Source organism: Salarias fasciatus, chromosome 4 (assembly GCF_902148845.1).
Source record: "Salarias fasciatus chromosome 4, fSalaFa1.1, whole genome shotgun sequence".
Taxonomy (NCBI): domain Eukaryota; kingdom Metazoa; phylum Chordata; class Actinopteri; order Blenniiformes; family Blenniidae; genus Salarias; species Salarias fasciatus.
In genome coordinates, this window is record NC_043748.1 from 14,687,731 (window position 1) to 14,713,468 (window position 25,738).

Genomic DNA, 25,738 nt, shown 5'->3' on the forward strand with positions numbered 1-25,738 from the left:
TGATGTCACTTGTCAGGAAGTCTGCTCTCCTGTCTTCTTCTGGCTTATCAATCAAGGACAACAGACGGCGGACGCCTCTCGAGAACAGGACGAGAACTAATCGAAGGAGTCTGGGCTTTTCACTTGGTTGTTAACATGGACTTTACCTCTCAATAATCAGCAACATTTAATGCTGTGCTTTAACAATCCAAGATGTGTGAGAGCAGAGACGACAGCGCTGGTGCGAGCTACTGCAGCCCTGCAGCGAGGCGAACATCACGAACAGGACGGACGCAGCTTTTCCTCCAGTGTGCGAGAGGCCCCGCAATGATTTCTGAATTACACTGATAAAGCTATGATACCATATTGCCTTTAACGGAGGAGAATAAGTGGATCACTAGTTAGATTTAGCTCCATTTCGAGGACACTATAGTCACGCCGCAGGTAGAATCCCTCACAAGTGGAATGAGCTCGCAGAAGGAGAGGTCAGTAGAGAAGAAGAACAAGTAGCCTTGAAGGATAACTTATAGAAGGAAGTAGGAGTCAGCAGGTTAAAGGAAAGGCCAGGAGTTTTTTTTTTGTTTTTTTTTCTAGTCTTTCTTTTGCAACATTCATATGCCCCTTTTGTGATTTATTGTTCTAAACAAGGTCGTACCTACCAATCGAGATCAAGGTCAAACTAAAGGATTCTTGTTCTTGGTGCTCATCAATGTTCAGGCAAACCCGATATGAGGCTCTGGCATCAATATATAACGGCCAAAAGAAAACCGCATTTATCCAGTCTGTGCTCAACAGCCAGAACTCAGAACAGCAGACTGATCAAGCTCTGACTTGCGAAATAATTTTCCACTTTTTAAGCACAAATTTAGCCATCAACACCTTATCTAATGGAAGTTTTATCATACTGCTGCTTCAGCCGTCATTGAGCACCCCCAAACCCAAAATGAAATGTAAAAAAAAAAAAAAAGGCAACACAGAAAGGAACCAGCCAGAACTTGAACCTGGACCCTCTCATGGTGAGATGAGAGCTAACCACTGCTCCACCATGTGGCCCACTTTTCACCCACCGACAAGGAGGATCAAAAGTAAAACTGTGAATTCTTTATAAAAGATCGATATGTTTTTGAGGAAAAATGGCACAATAGTGAATCAATGGCGTAATGATTCTCAAAAGTCACTCTGAAAGGTTTAATTATTTGATATGCTCAAGGAGCTCAGCCCACAACAGCTAATGCACTCATTGATTGCCGAGTCTCATATTGACTTGAGCCAAACATTTGAGTGCATTTTTCTGCTGCTGTGTTTTAACATTCACAACAAATGAGAACAGATTTACTTCAACTTCATATTAGAAGGAATCAATATGTATGATATGCTGGCATGTGAATATTGCATTAAGAAAGACTTGAAAAAACGAAATCTTTACAGAGATGGAAAAACTATCCGAATTTCTCACAGACTAAACTGGACAGGCTGGTGGGACCAGACCACCGGGTCTTTTAAGCGTTTTTAAGCCTCACAGAAACCCGTTCTATGTTTGACTTCCTCTGACAAAAGACCGAGACCGGGTTGCAACTCAGAAGCCTCGACAAAAGCTCACTACCTCTCTGAATGGAGAGACAAAAGGAGGGTAGAGAGGAACAAATAATTCTCTCCCTTACACACACACACACACACACACACACACACACACACACAAGCTGCAATGAAGGAGGGAGAAACGGAAAGGACTCAGGTGTGTCTCTGCACACTTCACACCCGGGGAGGAAAAACAAAGCCACTATGAAAGAATGAAATGTATTTCTTTTATTTTTGACCGTCTAACCGCTATATTTTCTACTCTGCTCCAGCCTTTGCGTGTGTGAGGGTGTGTGTATGTGTGTGTGCACGTGTGTGTTTTATGTTCTTCTGTTTGCAACCAGCAAATCAGAGTGGCACGAACCATGTTGAATGTCAAAAAAAAAAAGAAAGAAGAAAATTTTTTCAAATTACTGCAAGAGTGTAGACATATTTTTGTTCTATATATTTATTGAGAAATGTATTTATTTATGTATGTATTTATTTATTATTTGCCATGTATTTGTTGAAAGTGTGATTATTTTTTCATGAATGCAAAAGCAGGAGACAGGCTTTCAAACAGGGAGGTGTCAATAACAACCAAGCAGCTTTCCCTGGGAACAACTTTCAGATAGTTTCTCTCCCTTTTAAAAACCAATGCTGCAAAAATACGTTGTTGTATTTAACCGGTTAAGTTTGGATTTTCTTCGTCTGTCTGGGCACTCGACCAAAATTCCACTGTCAGTAGACGATACTTATGTGGAAATCTCCTTTATTTGCCTTTAAACTGAGGCTCTTGCCGCCATTCTTTCCTTTTCTTTCTCCTCAGTTTCTTTTACTTTTTATTGACACCCGAGGCAAAGTAGAGTGTAATGCAGAGCTGCAGGAATGTTGGGTAAATTACTTCAAGGTCGTCTGGCTTGTGTGTGTTTGTGTCTGTACTGGAAAATGTGCACAGCTCTTTTAAATTAAGCCTCATCCTGCGCCTGGTTTGTTTCCCAGCTTTTCAGCTACTTTTGAGCAGAAACATTGTCACGATTCAACAAGTTGTAAACTTTAACATTCGCTCATGACCCCCTCTATCACCCATTTTTGATCCAATGATTTCATCAAGTTCACCCAGCAACTGAAAATCTGAATTTATTTGACGGAGTTGATGGAGCACTGGGTTTAATAACTTTCCTTAATCGGCTAATGTTAACACGCTAACAGGTTTTAATATGCTGGATAATGTGTTAGCATGTTATCATCAATGCTAACAGATAATATCCAGTGTGTCCTCGCACCAAAAACGCTTCATTTTTGATTTGTGAAAATACATGTATGTTTGTTTCGACCTCTGGTGGAAAGTAACCATAATGTGTTTACATTGTGTGTATAACTAAGCCGAAATTCCAAATGACTTTCACTCATTATGTAATTGATAAAAGAAGAAATGAGGTTGCATGTGTAATGTACCTTCAGTTTCAAAAGTTATTGTGCAAGTAACATATTACGCGTTATCTGTGTAATCCACCGGGCATTGCCAAATTGTGCACAATGCATTGCTTTGTAATAGACTGTACAATGCATATTAGAGAACTGCAATTTAGATTGTGTCACACATTAAAAACTAAGCTCACAATTGAGTTGCTGGAATTGGTTATCGCCACAGTGTAACTCAGTGTAATGTGACCTAACAACAACTCATTAGTGATGAGTATACTGTAACCTAATCATGTACTTTATGTAACTTGCGTCATGTACGAAAACTACATCCTGCGGTTAACACTATTCAACCTGAGTTTAAAGAACTATAAATTACATGATTTACATTGTGCATGTAAATGATTTTGATAAGCAAACATTGTACACAAAATTTGAACTAAATACATTGTGTAATGTCACATGACATATGCAACTTTGTGTGCAGCATGTGGACTAAAGGTGGCTGCTGTTTAAGTTGCTTCACACATGATGAGTGTTCAAAATGTGTTGCAATTTAAAGCTTGATTGTTTAAGATATGCTAAAACTTACCAAATACTGTTCCTGTTAATCTGGTAGCGTCAGCCATGTGTCCAATAAGGTTATCAATCCAGTACTGAAATAATATTTGTCTGCTTTGTGAGTGTTTTCTTCCACCAGAGGGAGTTCAAACTGGGCTGTATGTTCTTAGAGAATCAAACTAAAATGTTTGATAATCTGAGGATGTGTTACCATTGATGAGATTTGTTTATTTTGAATTATCAAACCAACATGAAGCGATAAGTAACACCTTCTCAAACTGGAGTTATGCGTGTCAAGCATGATTTCTTTGATTTATTTATATTTTTGTCATTGATCATTTTATATTCCACTTGATGAGTGTAGCCCCATGGGAAATATTTCAAGAAGTCATAAGTTTTTGCTCATATTCATGTAGAATTGTCTCAGTAGCCATAATCTGGGCGGTTTTCTGTCTGTGCTGGGTTTTAACATAATGTCTACTCTAAATGCAAGGTCTTTTTCAGCTTTTATCTTTCTTCTGTGTCGTCTGAGGCTTTATTTTCCCATCCCCGCGCTCACAGCGGACGCCTGTCGGAGAACAGACATCCCAAAGGTCAAGGAGATTTAGGATGACGTGTTCACCGAACAGTGGAAGAAAGTAGTGTTCCATCTTTTTTAAACCACGGGGTCAGAGTCACCTTACGTCCACGTTTAGAGAGACATTAGGGTAAATAACGAGAGAGAGAATGGGGGAGGGGGGAGGCCAGATTCTGCTCTTGCTCCGAGGAGAAAAAAAAAAACCCCCACCAAACCCTGCATCAGACACTATTCAGAAACACGACAGGGTACGAGGATCATTTGCGCAATACACTCCTATTGAAAGAAACCTCACCCCTCCCTCCCTCATTCCTCTCCATTCATTCACTTTACATTTTCTACACCCGGGCCCCTCCCAGTCCTCCTCTTTGTACCTCCTGGATCCCTCTCCACGCCCATCTCTGTCCCCAGACACATATCTCACCCCCTAATATAATCAACCCCCCCCCCCCCCCCTTGTATACATTTTATACCCCGTATACTTTGACACAGATGCCGCGTGCCTGTCTCTGTCTCCATTGTATGCCATCCATTATCTATGTAGCGCTCACTATGTTTTATCGACACTGTAGTCACCATACGACTCTTCCTCGCATCATTATTGCTCATTCTTCTTCTGCAGTTAGAATAATACGACTATAATCATGTTCCCCTCCTCCCCGGCTGCCCGCCCCCTGCCGCCGTCACCACCGCTTCCACCATCTTGTAACCCTCCACTCCAACACAGTAGAGAAAAAAAAAAAAAAACTTTTTTTTTCACTCTGGAGAAATTTGTCACGTTGGAAAAGAAAGTTTAAAAACGAACAAAAAAAATGGAGGGAGGAGGAGGAGGAGCATTGGGGAGGGTGGGTCGAGTGAAAAAAGCTCACAATGAATGATGATGACAAACGACGAAGAAGTCTGTAGTATAATTACAAAAAAGGAAAAGTGCACTATTATGACAATGATTATTATTGCCTGTGAGAAATACTGACCAATAAACAATGAAAACATGCAATGTTGTTTGTTTTCAATCGATTGATGACACACATGCATGAATCATTCACCGTGTCTGTCACGAGGCCTGCGTGTTCACATGTGCTTCAGTTTTACAGTTCAGATTAAAGTTGAAAAGGGTTAACCCTAAACTTATAAAGTATTATACATCTAGAATCATATTCATTCAAAGCATTTGACAAATACTACCAAATATTATATGAAAATTGTCCACCATACAGGTGACAACTCATAAATCATATAGATAGATATATATAGATATTCAAATTTCACAAAACCTAAATTTAGAACCTCTAGCAAAAGTTTTTGTCTGTCTGAAACCTTGGAACAGCCTGGATATCACACACAAGCAATGCCGAACATCCATAGATTTAAGCTGCTTTACAAGCAGATGGTCTGGTCTCAATATAAAGAAAGTGGGTCTTAACAATCACGTTATATTAATAATCTGTCATGAAATGTTGATTTGTGATTGTTTTTTCCGTAACAAGCTGCTGTGTTTAGACCATTACACTTAAGGGTTAGATTGTTATTCTTGTTGTTTCTGAACTGATGACAGGAAGCATTTGAAAATTCACTGTCAAGTGACTGATGAGAACTTTGGGATGGGATTAAACAAGCCCTCTTCTTCCCACTCCTTTTTGAGCAGAATAAAGAAAAAAAAACTTTTTTTCTTTTGTTTTGTATGATTGATTTTGTTCTATGCAAACTTCTTGTATTCACAACATTATTGGTTGAAATTGGACATTAGTTGAAAACCTATTTATAAAAGGTAGCTGTTCAGTCCGCCTTTCTTTGTGGAAGTCTGAGCCCCAAAGTTGTCAACTCACATTACATGGCATTATCACCATCGGTTGTTAAGAATTCAATGCATTTATTTTCATCATAACATTTTGAAAGTGTTCTTAGTTTCACATTGCCAGAAATGGGCTGTTTATTTGACTGTTTGTTTGGATGTTGTACGGTATTTGCAGGCTGTTTGCAGTGCTCAAAGCTACTGCGCATGCGCTCCGTCCTTGTGTTTTACAGCAGAGTGAGAGCTCTCGTATTGTCGCGCAGAGTGAGACGTCCTGTCGGGCTCAGCCTCTCCGCCTGCCGGTTACCGGCGGAGCTTCCAGTGGCGGACAGTCAGTCAGTCAGCGGCGGAGCCGGGAAGGAGGGAGCGGTGAGGCGACACGGGCGGGTCTGTCTCAGCATTCACACCGAGAAACATCCTCGAAACAGGCGTCAGGTAAATCAAATCTTCTCCTCGGTTAGCTCTCACTCAGCTTTCTCTTTTTTCTACGTGTTTCATTTACATTAAACCCCGCTCCTCCCTTCTGCCCCTGGTGTATGTGTGTGTGTGTGTGTGGTGGGGCTGGGAGATGCAGCTGAATGGACCTCTGTGTGTGTGTGTGTGTGTGAGTTGTGATGTTTGCTGCCTTTTAGCTGCACGATAGCCATTTTCACTCTCACACACGCTGAACAGAGGCTAACAAAGGCTGCGGAATCGTTAGTTTTCAGTGAAAGCAGATGGACTAATCTCATAATTCACCTCTGTTTGCCTGCGAGCGGAGCTGCATGGGTGTAACTTGTTGAACCAGCCTCCGGAGCTGCCAGCTAGTGTGTTTTACACCTTACATCCATCAGTAGCCTCACATGCCAAACATTCACAGCGTTACTAGACGATACGTTTTAGTAACATCCCAGTTATAACACATTTTATAGCCATTAGCGTCGCGTGTGAAGTGTTTGCGGCTAAAATATAAGCTAACACACGGGGGAGAAAAAGCATCGTGTCGAGCTCATGTATTTATATTGAATACGCAGGGAGGTCACGTGCATGCGCACTATCTTCCCGCCGCTCTCGTGCACGTGCCCGCGAGCCAGTCTGACGGGATGGAGAAGCCTGCAGTTTCTACTTCTGCAGGAAAAACCTGTCCATCAGCATCACACACACAGACACGCCTTTTATTAGTTAGTACCACAGCAAAATGTGCCGCAGCAGAGGGAAAATGACTCTTTCTCACCACATGAAACGCTCGATACCATTTCAAATGCAGTGTGAAACTATGCATGCTTTTTACGGTACATCAAATGTTCTCATTCAGAACGGAGAAACCTCTGTAGGTCCGTATGACATGTTGGTGCGTCAGTCCACACAAGTCAGGTGCCTCTCAAGATGTGTGATTCTATTATGAAAAACTAATGCATTTACTCAGGAGCAGCTTTTTAAACTATCAGCTGTGAACACAAATCACTGTGCAAGCCACAATCTTGAGTTATAGCCGGATATTGTGAGGAATAATCTCGGAAAATGCAATCCAAAAATGCTGCAGGAAAAAATTGAAATGTATTCATGAAGTGATGAACAATTCAGAAAGTTTATTCATAATTAGGAGGATGTATTTTACAAGTGTTGTGACTGATATGTCCAGAGTAGTTAGCATCGTCTCACCGTTTAGTTGTAACTCCTGCTTATCTGCAATATATTAATTGTTTTGAAATCATGTGCAGTTTGAGCCTAAGAAATTTCCTGTTGCACTTGATTGAATGAGATCTACCTTGAACATTACAGGCAACTATTTAAAAAGGCATACAGTCAGGGCCAACCTCTGTTTTTGGAAATGAATTGTCTTGTCCAAGTTATAGGTCATTATTAAGACACTGTGTTGATTCTGACAAATAAGAATGAAGTTCTTGGCTAGAGCCAACGTTTCAATTACAAAAACATGTTTTAAATGTGGTCACTGCAACATCTCAAACACATTGACTTCTTTCTATTAGAGAGAGTGGGAGGTCAGTGCTTTAAAAAGTGTCCCAGGATTGCACACATTTTATTAGCAGGGCTCTGTGTGTATTTATCAAAAGCAACACCCCAAGCTGCAAACTGTTAGCTTGTCCTTGTGTTCCCACCCACACCGGCTAGCTGTGGGAAGTGACAAATATGCGGCAATCAGCCGCTTGGCTGGACAGAGAGAAGGGGAAGAGATGACAGAGGTTTACACACCCAGCTAATACACACAAACACACACGACCTGAAAAGGATTCTATATGTTGACCTACTTTCTGCAGGCCGTGTGGCTGTAACTGTATAGTTGTCATGTCATCGCGCGGTATGTACCAGAGGCCTCATTCATCGGCAACAGCTGTGTGTTACTCCAACGTTTTAACAGTGCCGAGCTTCAGAACACACACACACACACACACACACACACACACACACACACACACACACACACACACACACACACACACACACACACACCATAGTCACAGACCACTGACTGTCAAAAAGATCTGGAGGAAGCGATTGTTTCAGACCAACGAGTCGCGCTTCAATTGAGAGTTGTTGTTTATTTAGCCTTGAAGAATGAGCAGCACAGTTTCTACCAGTTGAGCTCCCGCACAGAGGGTGACACAGCTTGCCAGCTCGTTCAGCGAGGCCTCGGCGGGCCGTAAATCTCCCCGTGCTGCAAACATGCCAAACCTCATTGAAAAATACCTACTTGTAAACACCCATATTTAGAGAATAACACAACTTGTTGCACCACTCTGCAGGAGTCAAGCTGTTTCGGCTCCTCCAGTTCAAGGTTTACACATCAAGTGTTTCAGGCAAAAATCAAAACTTGAATAAATCAGTACTCTTTTGAAGGTAATTTATATCAAAGTAAGACTGATATCATAGCATATTTTGTCAACCTGGGTGCTTCTTCATCATAATCTGACCGTAGAGATGACAGGCCTGATTGTGTTAAATGCTCTGAAATGTGTGATCTGTAGTGAGCTCTACTCTGCTCCGGTCAGTGATTTAGTCAGTTGTAGTTGAACCTTCACAGCGTCTCACTTTTAACTCAATGCCGTAACCGGTAACACAGCTTGCTGAAGGGTGATGAGTCACTTCCTGGCAGAACTCCAAGTACTCCCACTTTGTCAGCTAAGAATTTTCAAACGTGACTTTGACACTGAATATATTTTCATCGATCAAGTTAAAAAAAATTGCTATTCATTATAAATTGAATGATATTGATAATAATTTGATGAAGTAAAGTGAAAAAGAGGCTGAGAGCAGGTTTAAAATCATAGGTAATACTGAGAGATTGGTGAGGTGACACATCACTGCCAAAATATGAATCGTTTTTGCAACTTTCTAATCTGCAAATCACTGTCAATAGATTAACCTCAGATTTTCTCTGAACCTGACTCCACCCCGAAATATTATACAAAAACCTCACATCAGATATAATTCTGCACGTTCTTGTGTATTGCATGATTCCTAATTTTAAAGCTTCTTGTCGTTTTCTCTCCTGCACCACTTGAAGCACACTAGACCTCTGTATATTCTCCTTTCTGCTAAGCAGCCAGTGCTATCCCAGCAGTGGTCGTAGTAGCTCATAATAAGTATTCAATAATTCAGGATGTCAGGCAGGTACTGATGCTTTACCAGCAGCATACTGAGGAAGCAAGAAGAGAACGATGGAAAATCAATGTTTTAATCAAGTGCAGCAGTGGGCGTAACGATCAGATTACAAGTAAAGATGAGGGGAGATTAACTTAATGCACAAAAGAAGGAATTGTTTTGCTTATCTTTATTAGGTGTCAGAATTCCTGTGAGGAAGTGAACACAAGAGTAACGTTTGACTTTAGACATTTGCCGCACTCACTCAGCCCAGTGAGAAAGAGCAGCGTTTTCTGCTGTTAAGGTGAATTTAAAAAGATTACAGTGAAGCCAAATGCTTTGTGCAAAGTATGAGCCTACTGAAGTCAGTGGCCTGCTGCTTGTTGTCTTTAAAGTGAGGGGAAAACAAAGACTGGTTGGAGCCTCTGACCTACCAGATGCAAAATTAAGCTGCAAATAGAAGCCGTAACAGTGATGTAACATCAGGAGTGGCTTTGTAGTAACAAACCATTATAGAACTGAACATTTGCTCTTTTAGATACATTTATAAAGTTTAATGTGATCCAGTACAGCAGCTTCACTATGAAATCTATTTCTCTGAAGCCTGAAAGGTCTGTTTTGCTTGAACCAGCGCTAAAATTCTTGATTCTACTTCACTTTCTCAAACGTGGCGTTAAAGTAACACTTCCCCCGACGGCTTTTTAAGCATACCCGAGTAATGTTGCTTGTGTACCCAATGAAGTGGGCAGCGAGTGTGTAAGAGAACAGTGTTGACTTTGTGTGTGTGTCTTGCTCCATTCAGTTTGACGACAACAAAATTCCTGTGACACATTAAATTACTGAGGTGCTGTCGCACAGAGTGGCGCATTCAGCCGTCTGCTGGCCCTCAAAACTGACTGTTTCTGTCACGACCGAGCTGAGAAACCTTCTGGATTAGGTCAACCTCCATCTCTTGCTATAGCATGTGTAGAAAATGAATGGATGCTGATGCCGAAGTGTCTGTGTGCTTGTGTTTCCCCAGCAATGGCGGAAGCCCACCAGGCAGTGGCGTTCCAGTTCACCATCACCCCCGAGGGGATCGACCTGCAGCTGTCCTACCAGGCCCTGAACCAGATCTACCTGTCTGGGGTCCGGTCCTGGAAGAAACGAGTCAGCCGCATGAGGGTGAGAGCATCACTTCTTAACATCATCTGAGGGAAACCCAATTCTACATCAGTCTGACCATTTCAGACCTAACTGCTCAGTGTTTGAACCAGAGTCGTGTTTTTCACGCTTCCTCCTCAGTTTTCAAACTTCTAAATGTGCATCACGGTTGTGAGGTGAGAGAGTGTGCTCCATGCCCCTTTCCTCCAAGAGAACTTGAAGTTTCAGAATCTGTCAGTTCATCATTACTTCACATTTTTTGACGTTACTGAGTAACTTTTATTTCAGTCGCACTGAGGAAGTGCTACGGTGTGGCGTAATGATTAACTTCTGCTTTGTGGTAGTTTTTTTTGTATTATTTTAATATATTACAGTCGGGAAGTTCTGTTGAGAAGCACTGGTGTTGAAACTTTCAGCAGTAATAGGATCGGGGTAACGAACTTCAGATTTTAATACTAAGATGTTTACAGGTTCAAGTATTTGAAGATAATTCTGGTTAAGGATAAAACACTGTAGTGCTACACTGAAGTTATTAAGTGGTGTTGAATTTTTGAACTCGCCCAGTAGTGAGTCCAGAAACCTCAGCTCACCCGGTGGAAAAGCAGAAGGGACAAACTGGTGTGATCTGTGTTAATGACAGAGCAGCGTGCACGAGGCCTCATTACAGGGTTTCAGTTCCCATGTGAGGAATGATGAGAGCTTTTTAAAAACTTGTTCCGACATGCATGTTTGGCTGCTGTGGTGACAAAAGACGCAGGTGATTGCCACGGGTTCATACAGTTTTGTTTTGTTTGTTTTTCAGTTGGCTAAGTTTCACAAAAATTGTGAAAACCCATTTTCTATGAACATCTGGAAGGCAAAACTCATAAGATCTCATTATACTGACTGTATTCAAGTTTCTGCAAATCCTGATTTAATAGATATTTTATTAGTGCTGCTATAAACTATATCAATGTTATTGCAGTTGCTCTTGTGATTTATGTTATTATAGTGCTGCTGCTTTCTTTATAATTAAATACAATTACTAAATCATTTGTGTGGATAATAAATTTTGCAACCATCCAAAGAATAGTTTTTTTTAAGACATCCAAACCGTGACATTTGCTCTTAGGGAGTCCCAGGAAATAATCTTGCGCTGTTCATTTTTTACTGCCTTTTATTAAAAACAAATAAATGTTTTTTCCCCTGCAAAAATACAAAACTTTGTTTTATTTTCCTCCAATTAACTAGATTAATATTTGATTCTTTTATTGGTTTTAGATGTTTGCACCAATTAGCGTAGACACACTGAAATTAATCAATGATCAACAGCAATATTGGTTAATTTATATTATTATTTTCTTGTGCTCAGACAACTTAAAAAAGGAAAAAAACTTTGACGATGTGAACGAGTGTCAGTGAAAGATTTTTTTTGCTCATTTGGAGAAGGATACTGGTTTATTAATCTTCCATTCTTTACAATGAGTTCATGTTAATTTTAAGCTCCCAGCAGTTACAAATTGCGACCAACGATCCCACCTTGTTTAACATGATGTGCAAATCACACTCATTTGGATACCCGAAGGTTGAAGACAGTAGAAATATTAGCTTAAAATGTAAGAAAATGCATTAATATCAGCAATAATAACACATACAGTAATTTAGCATTAAAAATAAATCAGTGGTGGTAATGCTGATTATCATTAGCATGACAGTTCATGATTATAGTTGAAATGTAAACAGTTAATAGAAATTGTCAAGTTTAAATTCTCAAACTGAAACATAAAGAAACCGGTTTTTATTTGTATTAACCGCGCCTGTTGCTGTTTCCTCCTCGGTGCTAACAGAACAGTTTGATCAAAGGCGTCTTCCCCGCCAGCCCTTCGTCCTGGCTCTTCGTGGCGATAGGAATCCTGGCCACCATGTACATGCAGTCCGATCCCAGCATGGGGCTCATCTCCAAGATCCAGCAGCACCTTCCTCTGAGGTACGGAGCTTTGATAAATGACAGGGTGTATTCTTGAAGGACAGAAGCTTTTAAGAATATACAAGCAAGTTTTAAAGGGGGCTGCGGTGGGGGTGGGGCGTGTGATCCTTTCTGAGTGTTTCCAGCTGAAAGCGACACCTCCACCCGGTTGGGGTTGTGGTTTCCCAGACCTCCCCAAACGTAGTAAGTTCTTCCTCACATATAAATGTGATGAGTCAGTGCAGGGCGGTGCGGGCGTGGCGTCTGCACTCGAACTCTCCCCTACTTCCCCACTGGCCTAATTGCATTCTACTTCTAGCACTCCTGCCAGCTGAAGGTGACTCCACTCATCCTAGTCAGACCCCCATCCATCAGTGTATCTGTTAATAGATATGCTAACAATACTCACAGTACTAGCTTGTGTACTCAGAAGACTCAGTTATCAGCAATTATATATACACAGTGTGATATTACTGGTTTGTATTTTCTACAGATTCCCAATAATCTGTATCGTTACTGATTTTACTCCAATTTAGTTGTTATTTTTTGCTTTCAAGTGAATCTTTCGGTTATCTTACCGTGTTTATGTTCTGTCTTCTGTAGCTGCTCTTCATAACCTACAGTGTGTTTCTCTCAGTAAACTAATGGCTCCTATCTCCAGCCTGTGAGCCATTTCCCCAGCATTATTGAGTTATTGGTTTCATGGGAGATGGGAGGTCTATTTAGCTACATGTGAGAAAGATATCACTCAGAATTTTTGTGTGAGTGCATTTAAAGGTGAAACATATGAAGTATGTCGATTCAACCCTTTGAACACAGATGGAAATCTTTGCCCCATACCAAAAAACAATTTAAAGATCATTTAAAGGTGAATTGATGTTTTGTTGCTCTTCTCTCTCTCTCTCTCTCTCTCTCTCTCTCTCTCTCTCTCTCTCTCTCTCTCTCTCTCTCACTCTGTATTTTCCCCGCAGCCTCCACGTGTCGCTCAGCTCTCAGGGTCAGACCATGCTGTCGGCGCTGGTCTTCAGCACTCTGCTGTGGCTCTCGCTCATCCTGGCCCTCCGGTTCTGCCTGAAGCTGCTGCTGTCCTACCACCACTGGATGTTTGAACAGCACGGCCGCGTCTCCAACACCACCAAAGTCTGGGTGGTGAGTGCCACCGCCGCCTGTCTCTGCTGTCTAAACATTTGTTAAGATACCATGACTGCTATCTTACGCAATATAACATTTCAGTAAGGGTCTATAAGTGAGACGTTGTCTTGGTGCTGCTGGATTATTTTTTTTAAAGTGCATGTCGCCGCTGGTGGAGCTGAAACCAGATCTGAACTGACTCTGTTTTTGTTTCAGTCTCTGGTGAGATTATTTTCAAGCAGGAAGCCTCTGCTGTACAGCTACCAAACCTCCCTACCTCACCTGCCCGTCCCTGCTATCAGCGACACTCTCAGCAGGGTGAGCACACACACACACACACACACACACACACACACACACACACACACACACACGCAGTAATGTAATTCACATGGGATTCTGTATTTCATATTGTACATGTAATTAATTGTTATGGGCTTCTTTTTTTATTGTAGCTTGTTGTTGTTTTCTTTCTTATTTTGAGTAAATATTCACTGCATTTGCTTTCCTGAAAAATCCACATACGGTACATGATTGGACAACAGATTTTTAGGGGATGAACAGAAGAGAAAATAGAGAAAAATTAATGTTTTAATATTTAACAGATTAATAAAAAAAGAGAAATATTAAATTCGAACTTGGCTTTTAGTGAAAGAAAACATTCAAACATGAATGTTCCATAAACACAAATCGTGACTTTCAAAGCTTCGTATTCAATACAGATTCTTTACATTACTTTTCGCATTCAGATATTTCTTCTAGGATTTCTTTCAGTCAATAATCCTCAGATCTCTGTACAGAAATAATTTACTTCTGTTGTTGGGATTTTAATGACTTCACTCCCCCTGTGTGTCTCAGTACTTGGAGTCTGTGCGCCCTCTGTTGACCGATCCGGAGTTCAAACGAATGACCAACCTGGCCGGTCAGTTCGAGTCGAATCTCGGAAACCGCCTCCAGCGCTACCTGAAGCTGAAAGCTCTGTGGGCCACCAACTACGTGAGTCACAGTCACACACAGATACACTCCGGAAAAGAGCATTTCACTGTCAGAGTGGGGACAGGTGTACTTCACCTTTCTTGGGTCACAGATACAAACATTATGATACAACCAAATGATCAGAAAGTGTATAATTGACCAAAATCATGGTTTCCTATCATTTATCACTGAAGAAACATTTTTAAAAAGCTTCGATTTCTGTAAAGTGTCATAGTTCTGCAATAATTGGGGGTCACACATTGTGTAGAGAATAAATTAGCACTTTTAACATGCATCCTATGTGTTTTTAACTTAGTTTGTTTAGAAGTACTCTTCATATTCTGACGTGACCATGTGTTATGCAGTCCATCTAAAAAGCATTTCAATCCACAGATGTATAATAGCAAAATAAACGTGTTTGAATGAAGCTGTTGTTCTTCTTCACGTGAACCTGTCATGCTTCCTGTTCTGGTTCCAGGTGAGCGACTGGTGGGAAGAATACATCTACCTGAGGAGCCGGGGCCCCATCATGGTCAACAGTAACTACTATGGCATGGTAACCGCTGCCTTTTCGTAATGATGAGGCCCACAAAAATGCATTTTGCGTCTGTTTTGGGATTAAATGTCCCACTTTCATCCACATCTTTGAATGTTAACAGCTTTTCATCCGCCCCCGCCCCCGCCCCCCCCCCCCCCCCCCCCCGTTCTTTGTGTTTCCCTTCCAGGACTTTCTCTATGTGACGCCGACCCCGGTGCAGGCGGCCCGGGCAGGAAACACCATCACCGCGCTGCTGCTGTATCGCCGCAAGGTCAACAGAGAAGAGCTCAAACCGGTGAGAAGACACACATCAGGATAGGATTGTTTTACAAAAAAGTACAAAAAAAAAAAAGACAAAACTCCATCCATCCATCCATCCATTTTCTACCGCTTATCCGGGGCCGGGTCACGGGGGCAGCAGTCTCAGCAGGGATGCCCAGACTTCCCTGTCCCCCGACACTTCCTTCAGCTCCTCTGGGAGGATCCCAAGGCGTTCCCAGGCCAGCCGAGAGACATAGTCTCTCCAGCGTGTCCTGGGTCTTCCCCGGGGTCTCCTCCCAGTGGGACATGCCCAGAACTCCTCCCCAGGGAGGCGTCCAGTAGGCATCCTAAACAGATGTCCGAGCCACCTCAGCTGGTTCCTCTCGATGTGGAGGAGTAGTGGCTCTACTCCGAGCTCCTCCCTGGTGACTGAGCTCCTCACCCTATCTCTAAGGGAGCGCCCAGCCACCCTACGAAGGAAACTCATTTCGGCCGCTTGTATCCGGGATCTTGTCCTTTCAGTCATGACCCAAAGCTCATGACCATAGGTGAGGGTGGGAGCGTAGATTGACCGGTAAATCGAGAGCTTCGCCTTCACCACGACGGACCGATACAACGACCGCATCACTGCAGCCGCTGCACCAATCCGCCTGTCAATCTCATACTCCATCCGTCCCCCACTCGTGAACAAGACCCCAAGATACTTGAACTCCTCCACCTGGGCTAGGGTCTCTCCACCAACCTGGAGGGGGCAAGCCACCTTCCTCCGGTCGAGGACCATAGCCTCGGATTTGGAGGTACTGATCCTCATCCCTACCGCTTCACACTTGGCTGCGAACCGTCCCAGTGCATGCTGTAGGTCTGGGTTCGATGAAGCCAACAGGACAACATCATCTGCAAAAAGCAGAGATGAAATCCTGTGGCTCCCGAACCGGACCCCCTCCGGCCCCTGGCTGCACCTAGAAATTCTGTCCATGAAGATTATAAACAGAACCGGTGACAAAGGGCAGCCCTGCCGGAGTCCAACATGCACCGGGAACAGGTCCGACTTACTGCCGGCAATGCGGACCAGACTCCTACTCCGGTCATACAGAGACCGGACGGCCCTTAACAAGGGGCCCTGGACTCCGTATTCCCGGAGCACCCCCCACAAGACACCACGAGGGACGCGTTCGAATGCCTTCTCCAAATCCACAAAACACATGTGGACTGGTTGGGCAAACTCCCACGAACCCTCAAGCACCCTATGGAGGGTATAGAGCTGGTCCACTGTTCCACGACCAGGACGAAAACCGCATTGTTCCTCCTGGATCCGAGGTTCGACTATCGGTCGGATCCTCCTCTCCAGTACCCTGGAATAGACTTTCCCGGGGAGGCTGAGGAGTGTAATCCCCCTATAGTTGGAGCACACCCTCCGGTCCCCCATTTTAAACAGGGGGACCACCACCCCGGTCTGCCAATCCAGAGGCACTGTCCCCGACCGCCACGCGATGTTGCAGAGACATGTCAACCAAGACAGTCCCTGCACATCCAGAGACTTAAGGTACTCAGGCCGAATCTCGTCCACCCCCGGTGCCTTGCCACTGAGGAGCTTGCCAACCACCTCAGTGACTTCAGCTTGGGTGATGGACGAGTCCACCTCTGGGACCTCAGCCTCTGCTTCCTCTATGGAAGACGTGGCGACGGGATTGAGAAGGTCCTCAAAGTATTCCTTCCACCGTCCAACAATATCTCCAGTTGAGGTCAGCAGCTCCCCACCTCCACTGTAAACAGTGTTGGCGGAGACCTGCTTTCCCCTCCTGAGGCGCCGGACGGTTTGCCAGAATTTCTTCGAGGCTGACCGATAGTCCTCCTCCATGGCCTCCCCGAACTCCTCCCAGACCCGAGTTTTTGCCTCCACAACCGCTCGGGCTGCAGTTCGCTTGGCCTGTCGGTACCTGTCAGCTGCTTCGGGAGTCCCATGAGCCAGCAAGGCTCGATAGGACTCCTTCTTCAGCTTGACGGCAGCCCTAACCGCCGGTGTCCACCACCGGGTTCGGGGGTTGCCACCACGACAGGCACCGGAGACCTTACGACCACAGCTCCGGGCAGCTGCTTCGACAATGGAGGTGGAGAACATGGTCCACTCGGACTCAATGTCCCCACTCTCCCTCGGGACATGACAGAAGCTGGGGAGGAGTTGAAAGCCATGCTGACAGAGGGTTCCACCAGACGTTCCCAGCAGACCCTCACAACACGTTTGGGTCTGCCAAGTCTGTCCGGTTTCCTCCTCTGCCAGCGAATCCAACTCACCACCAGGTGATCGGTCGACAGCTCTGCCCCTCTCTTCACCCGAGTGTCCAAGACACGCGGCCGGAGGTCAGATGACACGACAACAAAGTCGATCATCGACCTCCGACCTAGGGTGTCCTGGTGCCAAGTGCACTTATGGACACCCCTGTGCTCGAACATGGTGTTCATTATGGACAAACTGTGACTAGCACAGAAGTCCAATAACAGGACACCACTCAGGTTCAGATCGGGGAGGCCGTGCGATCCAATCACCCCCTTCCAGGTCTCACTGTTGCTGCCCACGTGAGCGTTGAAGTCCCCCAGTAGAACAATGGAGTCCCCAGTCGGAGCACTGTCCAGCACCCCTCCCAGGGACTCCAAGAAGGCCGGGTACTCTGCACTGCTGTTCCGCCCGTAAGCCGAGACAACAGTGAGGCACCTATCCCCGACCCGAAGGCGCAGGGATGCAACCCTTTCGTTCACTGGGGTGAACTCCAACACATTGCGGCTGAGGTGTGGGGCTATAAGCAAACCCACACCAGCCCGCCGCCTCTCACTGCGGGCAACGCCATAGAAATGGAGAGTCCAGCCCTTCTCGAGAGGTTGGGTTCCAGAGCCCAGGCTATATGTGGGGAGGTGAGCCCGACTATATCTAGCCGGTACCTCTCAACCTCCCTCACAAGCTTGGGCTCCTTCCCCGCCAACGAGGTGACATTCCATGTCCCTAGAGCCAGTCTCTGTGTCCGGGGATCGGGTCGCCGGGCACCCTGCCGTCGGCTGCCACCCAATCCACACTGCACCCAGCCCCTACGGTTCCCTCGGTGGGTGGTGAGCCCACCGGAGGTCAGGCCCACGTTGTCCATTCGAACTGAGCCCGTCCGGGCCCCGTGGGCAAAGACCCGGCCACCAGGCGCTCGCTTACGAGCCCCAACCCCAGGCCTGGCTCCAGGGTGGGGCCCCGGCTGCGCCATACCGGGCGACGTAACGACCTTTGTTGTCTCTCTTCTCATAAGGGCTGTTGAACTGCTCTCAGTCTGGCCCGTCACCCAGGACCTGTTTGCCATGGGAGACCCTACTAGGGGGCATAAAGCCCCCCGGCAACATAGCTCCTGGGATCATGCGGGCTCTCAAACTCCCCCACCACGTTAAGGTGGCAGTTCTAGGGGAAGACAAAACTCAATTCATGAATTTTCTAGTCACACTTTAAAAAAAATGTGCCTATTATTTTTAATAATATCCTTGGTCTAGTTTTATTATAGAAAAAATATCCTCCTAATGAGGTGTGTGTTTGTGTACAGAGTCGTGTTCCAGGTACTGTCATCCCTCTGTGTGCTGCTCAGTGTGAGAGGATGTTCAACACAACGCGCACACCTGGAACTGAGACTGGTAAGACACTTACACTCACACACACACACACACACACACACACGTTTGTACAGCTATATGTTGTGAGGACATTCATTGATATAATGCATTTCCTAGCCCCTAACCATCAAAAATTAATGCCTAACCCTAACCTATGCCCTAAACCTAACCTAAACCCAATTGTAACCCTAAACGAAAAATCAAGTCTGAACCCTCAAAAAGGCCAAAAAAGGTCTGTGAAATAGTGAGGACCGGCAAAAATGTCCTCACTTTCCAAAAATTGTCCTCACTGGTAAGGTTAAAAACCCAATGTCCTCACAAAAGGTCCTCATAACATATAGCTGTACAAGTACACACACACACACACACACACACACACACACACACACACACACACACACACACACACACACACTTTTAATCAATGCCAAACAAATGATTAAAATGAACTTTCTTTGCGCAGAATTTCAAAGATCTAACACCATCCCCGACCTCAAACTCTGCACACGTCTTTATTTCTACATATTGATCAAACCTTGCGAGAACAGATGAAGCAGATGTTCCGCTTGTCGTCCCCAGATGTTCTCCAGCACTGGCAGGACAGTGAGTTTGTCGCAGTGTACAACAAGGGCCGCTTTTTCCGGCTGTGGGTGTACCGAGCCGGCCGACTGCTGTCTCCCAGGGAGATCGAATACCAAATCCAGAGGATCCTGGATGACCCCTCACCCCCACTGCCAGGAGAGGAGCGACTGGGGGCTCTCACTGCTGGAGACAGGTAGGAAGAGGCAGAGAGTCACGTTTATACCTTCAGCAGAGGTTTTTTTATTGGATATTTGAGGAATTGGAATGCTCCTTCTAACCTGTAAATTTGCACAAATGAAACCAAAACGGAATGTCTCCTGATTTGGATTTAACTTAAATTTTGAGAATTCGAAAACTTTTATTAAAACTTTGATTGTTCATAATTGAGTAAAAAAAAGAAATAGATGGGTACAAATATTTAAAAAGCCTCACATTCAAGGCATTGACTAATCGTGAATACAATAAGGAAACAAAGCAACAAGTCCCAGCTGAACAACAGTGGAGAGGAAATGAAACTTTCATCCAAGCCAGATTCGGAGATGATGGATATTCCCCAAACTCTAACCCTCTCCCGTAATAAAGTGAGAAAAGAAATTAGATAGAGCAACAGCCAAAGAGCATAATGCACCCTGGGATCAGAAACCACGGATCAGGAGTTCACATCCCGGAAGGCCAGAGAAGATAAAGAGGAGGAGAAAAGCTCACTGACATGTACCTGAAATGAATGAATGAAAAGGAAGGAAGGCGGCGAGGTCAGCTTGTTGAAGAAGTTCCCCCAAACTTTCCAGATTACTCAGTTTTCTTCAAACAAAATGATCATTCTGAATTATTTCGCAAGTGTGTCTCACATGACAATAAATCTTCACTGGCTAGATAAAAGTTAAATAGATTGAAAATGTCAGCTGTATTTTTGTATGTTTTCTTACATGTGGGAGGTTTTCTAAATCTGTAGACTACTGGTATTTTTTGAGTTTAAGCATAATCTCCATTGCACTTTGGAGACCAATACATTGTGATACATTTTTTTCTATATATCAATCTATAGCCCATAGTTCATGTTTACATTTATGCCTATCATGTGAATGTGTGACTCTTAAAGCAACATTATATGATTTTAATTAATCTATCAGTCTTTATTTGTAAACCCAGAAGATACTCAAAACACTTTGGGAAAAAAAAACACAATTAAATGTGTCATGCAAAGAAACAGAATGTGAGGAATAAAGGAATAAAACAGGACAAAGAGTTTAGTTTTGCAATTCATCAAAAACAAAAAAGCTTAAGTATTTGAAAAGGGCTGGTCGTTACATGTACAAACTGCAGGATAATCACCAGATGGCGCCAAGCTCCCACCGAGGAAACAACACACACACACACACACACACACACACACACACACACACACACACACTCACACACACTCACACACAGTCATCGCTGACAAAAGGTCAAAGGTGATCTCTGCAGTTCCATACTAAACAAAATGAATCTACAGCTCTTCAGATTTGCCCTCTTGTTGACTTCTCTGCACACAATCTGAAAGGGAAATCAACAAACAAACAAAAAAATAAAGTGAAATACAGGAAAGTGAAAGGAAAAATAGGAGAAAGAGGAGGTGGTGTAGAAAATCTGAACTCACGAGCAAACAAAGGAGTGTCACTAGGTGAGGCGCCGCTTTTTGATAAGATATTCAAACCTGAGAAGGAAATGAGGTGGTGTGAGTGTGTGTTGTTCATGGCTCTGGAAGCTCGGTGTGTGTAGCAGTGTTTGGCTGGAAGGAGGAAAGAGTGAGAGCAGAATCATATCCAAGCATCTGAAACACAAAAGTATTTGTGATTGGGAAGTTCCCATCCTTTTTTTTTTTGTTTGTTTTTTGTTTTTTTTTATGGACTGAGGTAATGCAGTGAGGTTGTGTGCCAAGAGGCAAGTTTGTTTTTAATTTCCATTTATAGAAGTGGCGACACAGACATTGAGACAATTTAGAAACCATGGAGCCTTACAAACATTTCTTTAAAATAAAGTCAGATCGGCTCGTCTTGTAATTTGTGTTTTTAATTTCTCCCTTAGTTTTTCAACATGCTGTGTTTTAGCTTTGTTTCAAAGGGAGAGAGTTTTATTAATCCCATCTGTCTTTCAGCCATCTGCCATTGTGAAAAACACTTGTTACTGGAAGATGAGAGTCTGTTCTTTTGTGGGATGAGTAAAGTCGTCCAGCATATTTCCTGTGAAAATGTAACCACGTCATGATACTAATAAATGATGTTTTGAATGTGTGCATTCTTGCTTGGCTGAAGGCAGAATTAGCCAATCAGAAGGAACCCCCTGCTGTTTTAACTCCTTTGAGAAGCACAGAAACACTCACCGCACGCTATTTTTCTTCAGCTATGACTCATTTCATCATTTTAGACATGGTTATTTTAATTCCTCATGGATTTTTTTTTCCAAAGTGTGTTTTTTCAACAATAAACGTGCGTTGTCCTGTCTGTGCCCCCCCCCCCCCCCTCCCAGAGTTCCATGGGCTCAGATCAGGAAGCAGTACTTCAGCTCCGGTGTCAACAAACGCTCGCTGGATGCCATCGAGCGCGCGGCCTTCTTCGTCACCTTAGACGATGAAGAGCAGGGCATGAAGGGGGACGACCCCGCAGGGAACTTGGACCGTTACGCCAAGTCTCTTCTCCATGGGAAGTGTTACGACAGGTATGATTGGATGCACTTTATTTTCCTTTTTTTTATGACACTCAGGACGATTGCCCTCCTTGAAATGCCTGAAATGTTATATGAAGGTTTATAGATGGCTCGCTGCTTTATATGATCTCAAGCTTGTCAGCAGATTTGTAGGAACCATTGCTTCAGTGTCATGCTGAAAGTTTAAAGAAAATCACTGGAAGTTCCTGCTGAAATGACCAAATGCAGAGTCAAAGATGTAGCCCCAACAGACCAAATACAAGCACTGTAAGCTGAGTAAGCTGATGATGCAATCTATAATCTAATATAATCTAATTATTTGCACTTTCTATCAGTCTGGAATCAATCAAGTTTTTTTTTTTTTTTTTTTGTTTAATTAAATCTAACTTCCATTTTCTGATAGTTTCCCTTGAAAAGGCCCATTAAGATTCTGCTGTTATTTGCTGCTGCAGTGTTTTATACTTTTATTTTAAATGGAGCCTGGAAGAGTCTCCAGCTCTCCATCCCTGTCGGGGAACAAGTACTAGTTGTTTTAACGGCACTGACCTCATCACACTGATTGATAGCCATCACTTGTTGGAGCTGCCGCAACATTTTAGCTGAGTCACCACAGAAGTGATGGCCGAATTCCCCTAAAATGTCCCTGCAGTGACAGCTCTGCAGGATTTCAAAACCTTGCATTGTTTAAAAAAAAAAAACCTAAACATTCTCTTTGACTCTGTGCTTGAATTTATTCCTTGTATTAAGAATATAACAAAAGCACGGTTTCATCTCCTAAAGAATAAAGCAAAAGTTGAGTCATTTTCCTCTTTGGCCAGCACAGATGCTGTGCTCAGGACCTCTTATTTTTCCAGCTTGCTTCTCCAATATGAGTCGTCGCAGTGCCGCCGGTCCTCTGCCACCAGCCTTTTAACAGTTTCCAGAGTCAGAACGAGGGAAAAAAAATGTAAAGCACTTAAAACACAGTTACCAGGTCACAGTGTAGCACCATAAATAAATAGAGAAAAAACAAACAGGCTAAAATAGAATGAACTGAGTTGAAGTATACATATAATAAACTAAGATTAAATTAAAAAAAAAAAAAGATTTTAATATATACGGACGTGGACAAAATTGTTGGTACCTTATGTTTCATGAAACAAAAATTGACAGTGGTCAAAGGAACAGCTTGAATCTGACAAAATTTAACCAATGAAAGTCAGACATTGCTTTTCAACCATGCTTAACAGAATTATTAAAAAAAAATAAACTCAAGGAACAGGCCTGGACAAAAATGATGGCACCCCTAGAAAAGACTGAAAATGATGTGACCAAAGGGACATGTCAATCCAAGGTGTGTCCACTAATTAGCATCACAGGTGTCTACAATCAGTGGGCTCGTATATAGACAGGTTAGTCACTGTGCTTTTTGGTGACATGAAGTGGACCACACTCAGCATGGACCAGAGGAAGCGAAGGAAAGAGTTGTCTCAGGAGATTAGAAAGAAACTTATAGACAAGCGTCTTAAAGCGATACTTCAACATTTTGGCAATTTGGCCCGTTTAGCGCAATTCATTAGTCATTTCGAACAGTATACTTACTTTTTTTGTGAGGGCGAGCTGTTGTTTATTCAGAGTTGAGTCGGGGAAGGTTTTCAGGACGGACACAATGGAAGTGGATGGTATTTTGGTTCCCCCTCGTCAAACTCATCAAATACACAATATAACAACCCCAAAACACTTTGGTGGGCAAATTATAATCCGCACATTCACTACGCTGTGACGTATTAATGCAAAATTACGAGATTGAGTTGTTTATGCGAAGATTGCTAAGACGGAACTACTTGTCTGGGCGTAGTGATTTCAAAAGAAAAAGTAGTTCCCAGTATTTGCTTCAGTGTCGTAACGCTACAATATTATTTGTTGGTGTTCCACAGCGTAGTGAATGTGCGGATTATAATTTGCCCACCAAAGTGTTTTGGGGTTGTTGGATTTTGTATTTGATGAGTTTGACGAGGGGGAACAAAAATACCATCCACTTCCATTGTGTCCGTCCCGAAAACCTTCCCCGACTCACCTCTGAATAAACAACAGCTCGCCCTCACAAAAAAAGTAAGTATACTGTTCGAAATGACTAAATAATTGCGCTAAATGGGCCAATTTGCCAAAATGTTGAAGTATCGCTTTAAAGGTGAAGGCTGTCAGACCATCTCCAAGCAGTTTGATGTTCCTGTGACTCCAGTTCCACATATTATTCAGAAATTCAAGATTCACGGGACTGTAGCCAACCTTCCTGGACGTGGCCGCAGGAGGAAAATTGACGACAAATCAAAGAGAGGGATAATACGAGTGGTAACAAAAGACTTCACAGAAGGAAAAATGAAGCATATGAAGAAAAGAACACTGTCCCTACTGTGAAACATGGAGGAGGCTCTGTTAAGTTCTGGGGCTGCTTTGCTGCATCTGGCACAGGGTGTTTGGAATCTGTGCTCGGTACAACGATATCTCCAGACTATCAAGGGATTCTAGAGAGAAATGTGCCTGCCAGTGTCGGAAAGCTTGGTCTCAGTCGCAGGTCATGGGAACAGGACAAAGACGCAAAACACACAGAAAAAAAACACCCAAAAATGGCTAAGAGGTAAACATTTGAGTATTGTCAAGTGGCCTTCTATGAGCCCTGCCCTAAATGCCATCTTTGGAAGGAGCTGAAACATGCCGTCTGGAAAAGGCATCCTTCCAACCTGAGGCAACTGGAGCGGTTTGCTCATGAGGAGTGGAAAACCTGCTGAAAGGTGCAGAAGTCTCATTGACAGTTACAGGAATCGTTTGGTTGCAGTGATTGCCTCAAAAGGTTGTGCAACTAAATATTAAGTTGAGGGTACCATCGTTTTTGCCCTGGCCTGTTTCATGAGTTCACTTTTTTTTTTAATAACTCTGTTAACCATGGTTGAAAAGCAATGTCTGACTTTCATTGATAAAATTTCATAGAATTTTTATTTATTACTACATTTGTCAGATTCAAGTTATTTCTCTGACCACCGTGAATTTCATTAAACAAAGGATACCAACAATTTTGTCCACGTCTGTGTGTATATATAGAAATGCGACAGCCCATAATGGCAAGCAGGTTTACGACATGTAATTTTAATGTTTAAATTAATGTCTGATTTCATGATTATTGCTCAGGGTTTGCCCCCATCCTCTTGAAGTCTGGCTTAGCTTTTGTGGAATTTTTTTTATTCTTGTTGTTCCCTATGCTGCGTTTTTTTTTTCTTTAATGGTAGTTGTGTAGCAAATCTATATTTACATTCCATCTAAAATATTAGTTTTGGCTCCGATAACAATGTGTTTTATCCATATGTTCGGAATGTGTTTTCTCTCTACTGTCCC

At 43.3% G+C, this 25,738-nt stretch overlaps 1 protein-coding gene across 2 annotated transcripts in view; it reads left to right on the forward strand.

Moving 5' to 3' along the window:
* The first annotated feature begins 6,249 nt into the window (after window positions 1-6,249).
* The window catches only part of cpt1a2b (carnitine palmitoyltransferase 1A2b), a 39,204-nt gene continuing 19,715 nt past the window's right edge, over window positions 6,250-25,738 (forward strand). For both annotated transcript variants that reach the window (XM_030088702.1, XM_030088703.1), the window contains exons 1-11: window positions 6,250-6,326; window positions 10,495-10,637; window positions 12,443-12,582; window positions 13,533-13,710; window positions 13,909-14,010; window positions 14,551-14,688; window positions 15,146-15,223; window positions 15,393-15,500; window positions 19,036-19,123; window positions 19,682-19,877; window positions 22,193-22,381. In XM_030088702.1, coding sequence (XP_029944562.1) covers window positions 10,497-10,637; window positions 12,443-12,582; window positions 13,533-13,710; window positions 13,909-14,010; window positions 14,551-14,688; window positions 15,146-15,223; window positions 15,393-15,500; window positions 19,036-19,123; window positions 19,682-19,877; window positions 22,193-22,381 — 1,358 coding nt within the window. In that variant the 5' untranslated portion in view covers window positions 6,250-6,326; window positions 10,495-10,496. The remainder of the gene's footprint in view (window positions 6,327-10,494; window positions 10,638-12,442; window positions 12,583-13,532; window positions 13,711-13,908; window positions 14,011-14,550; window positions 14,689-15,145; window positions 15,224-15,392; window positions 15,501-19,035; window positions 19,124-19,681; window positions 19,878-22,192; window positions 22,382-25,738) is intronic.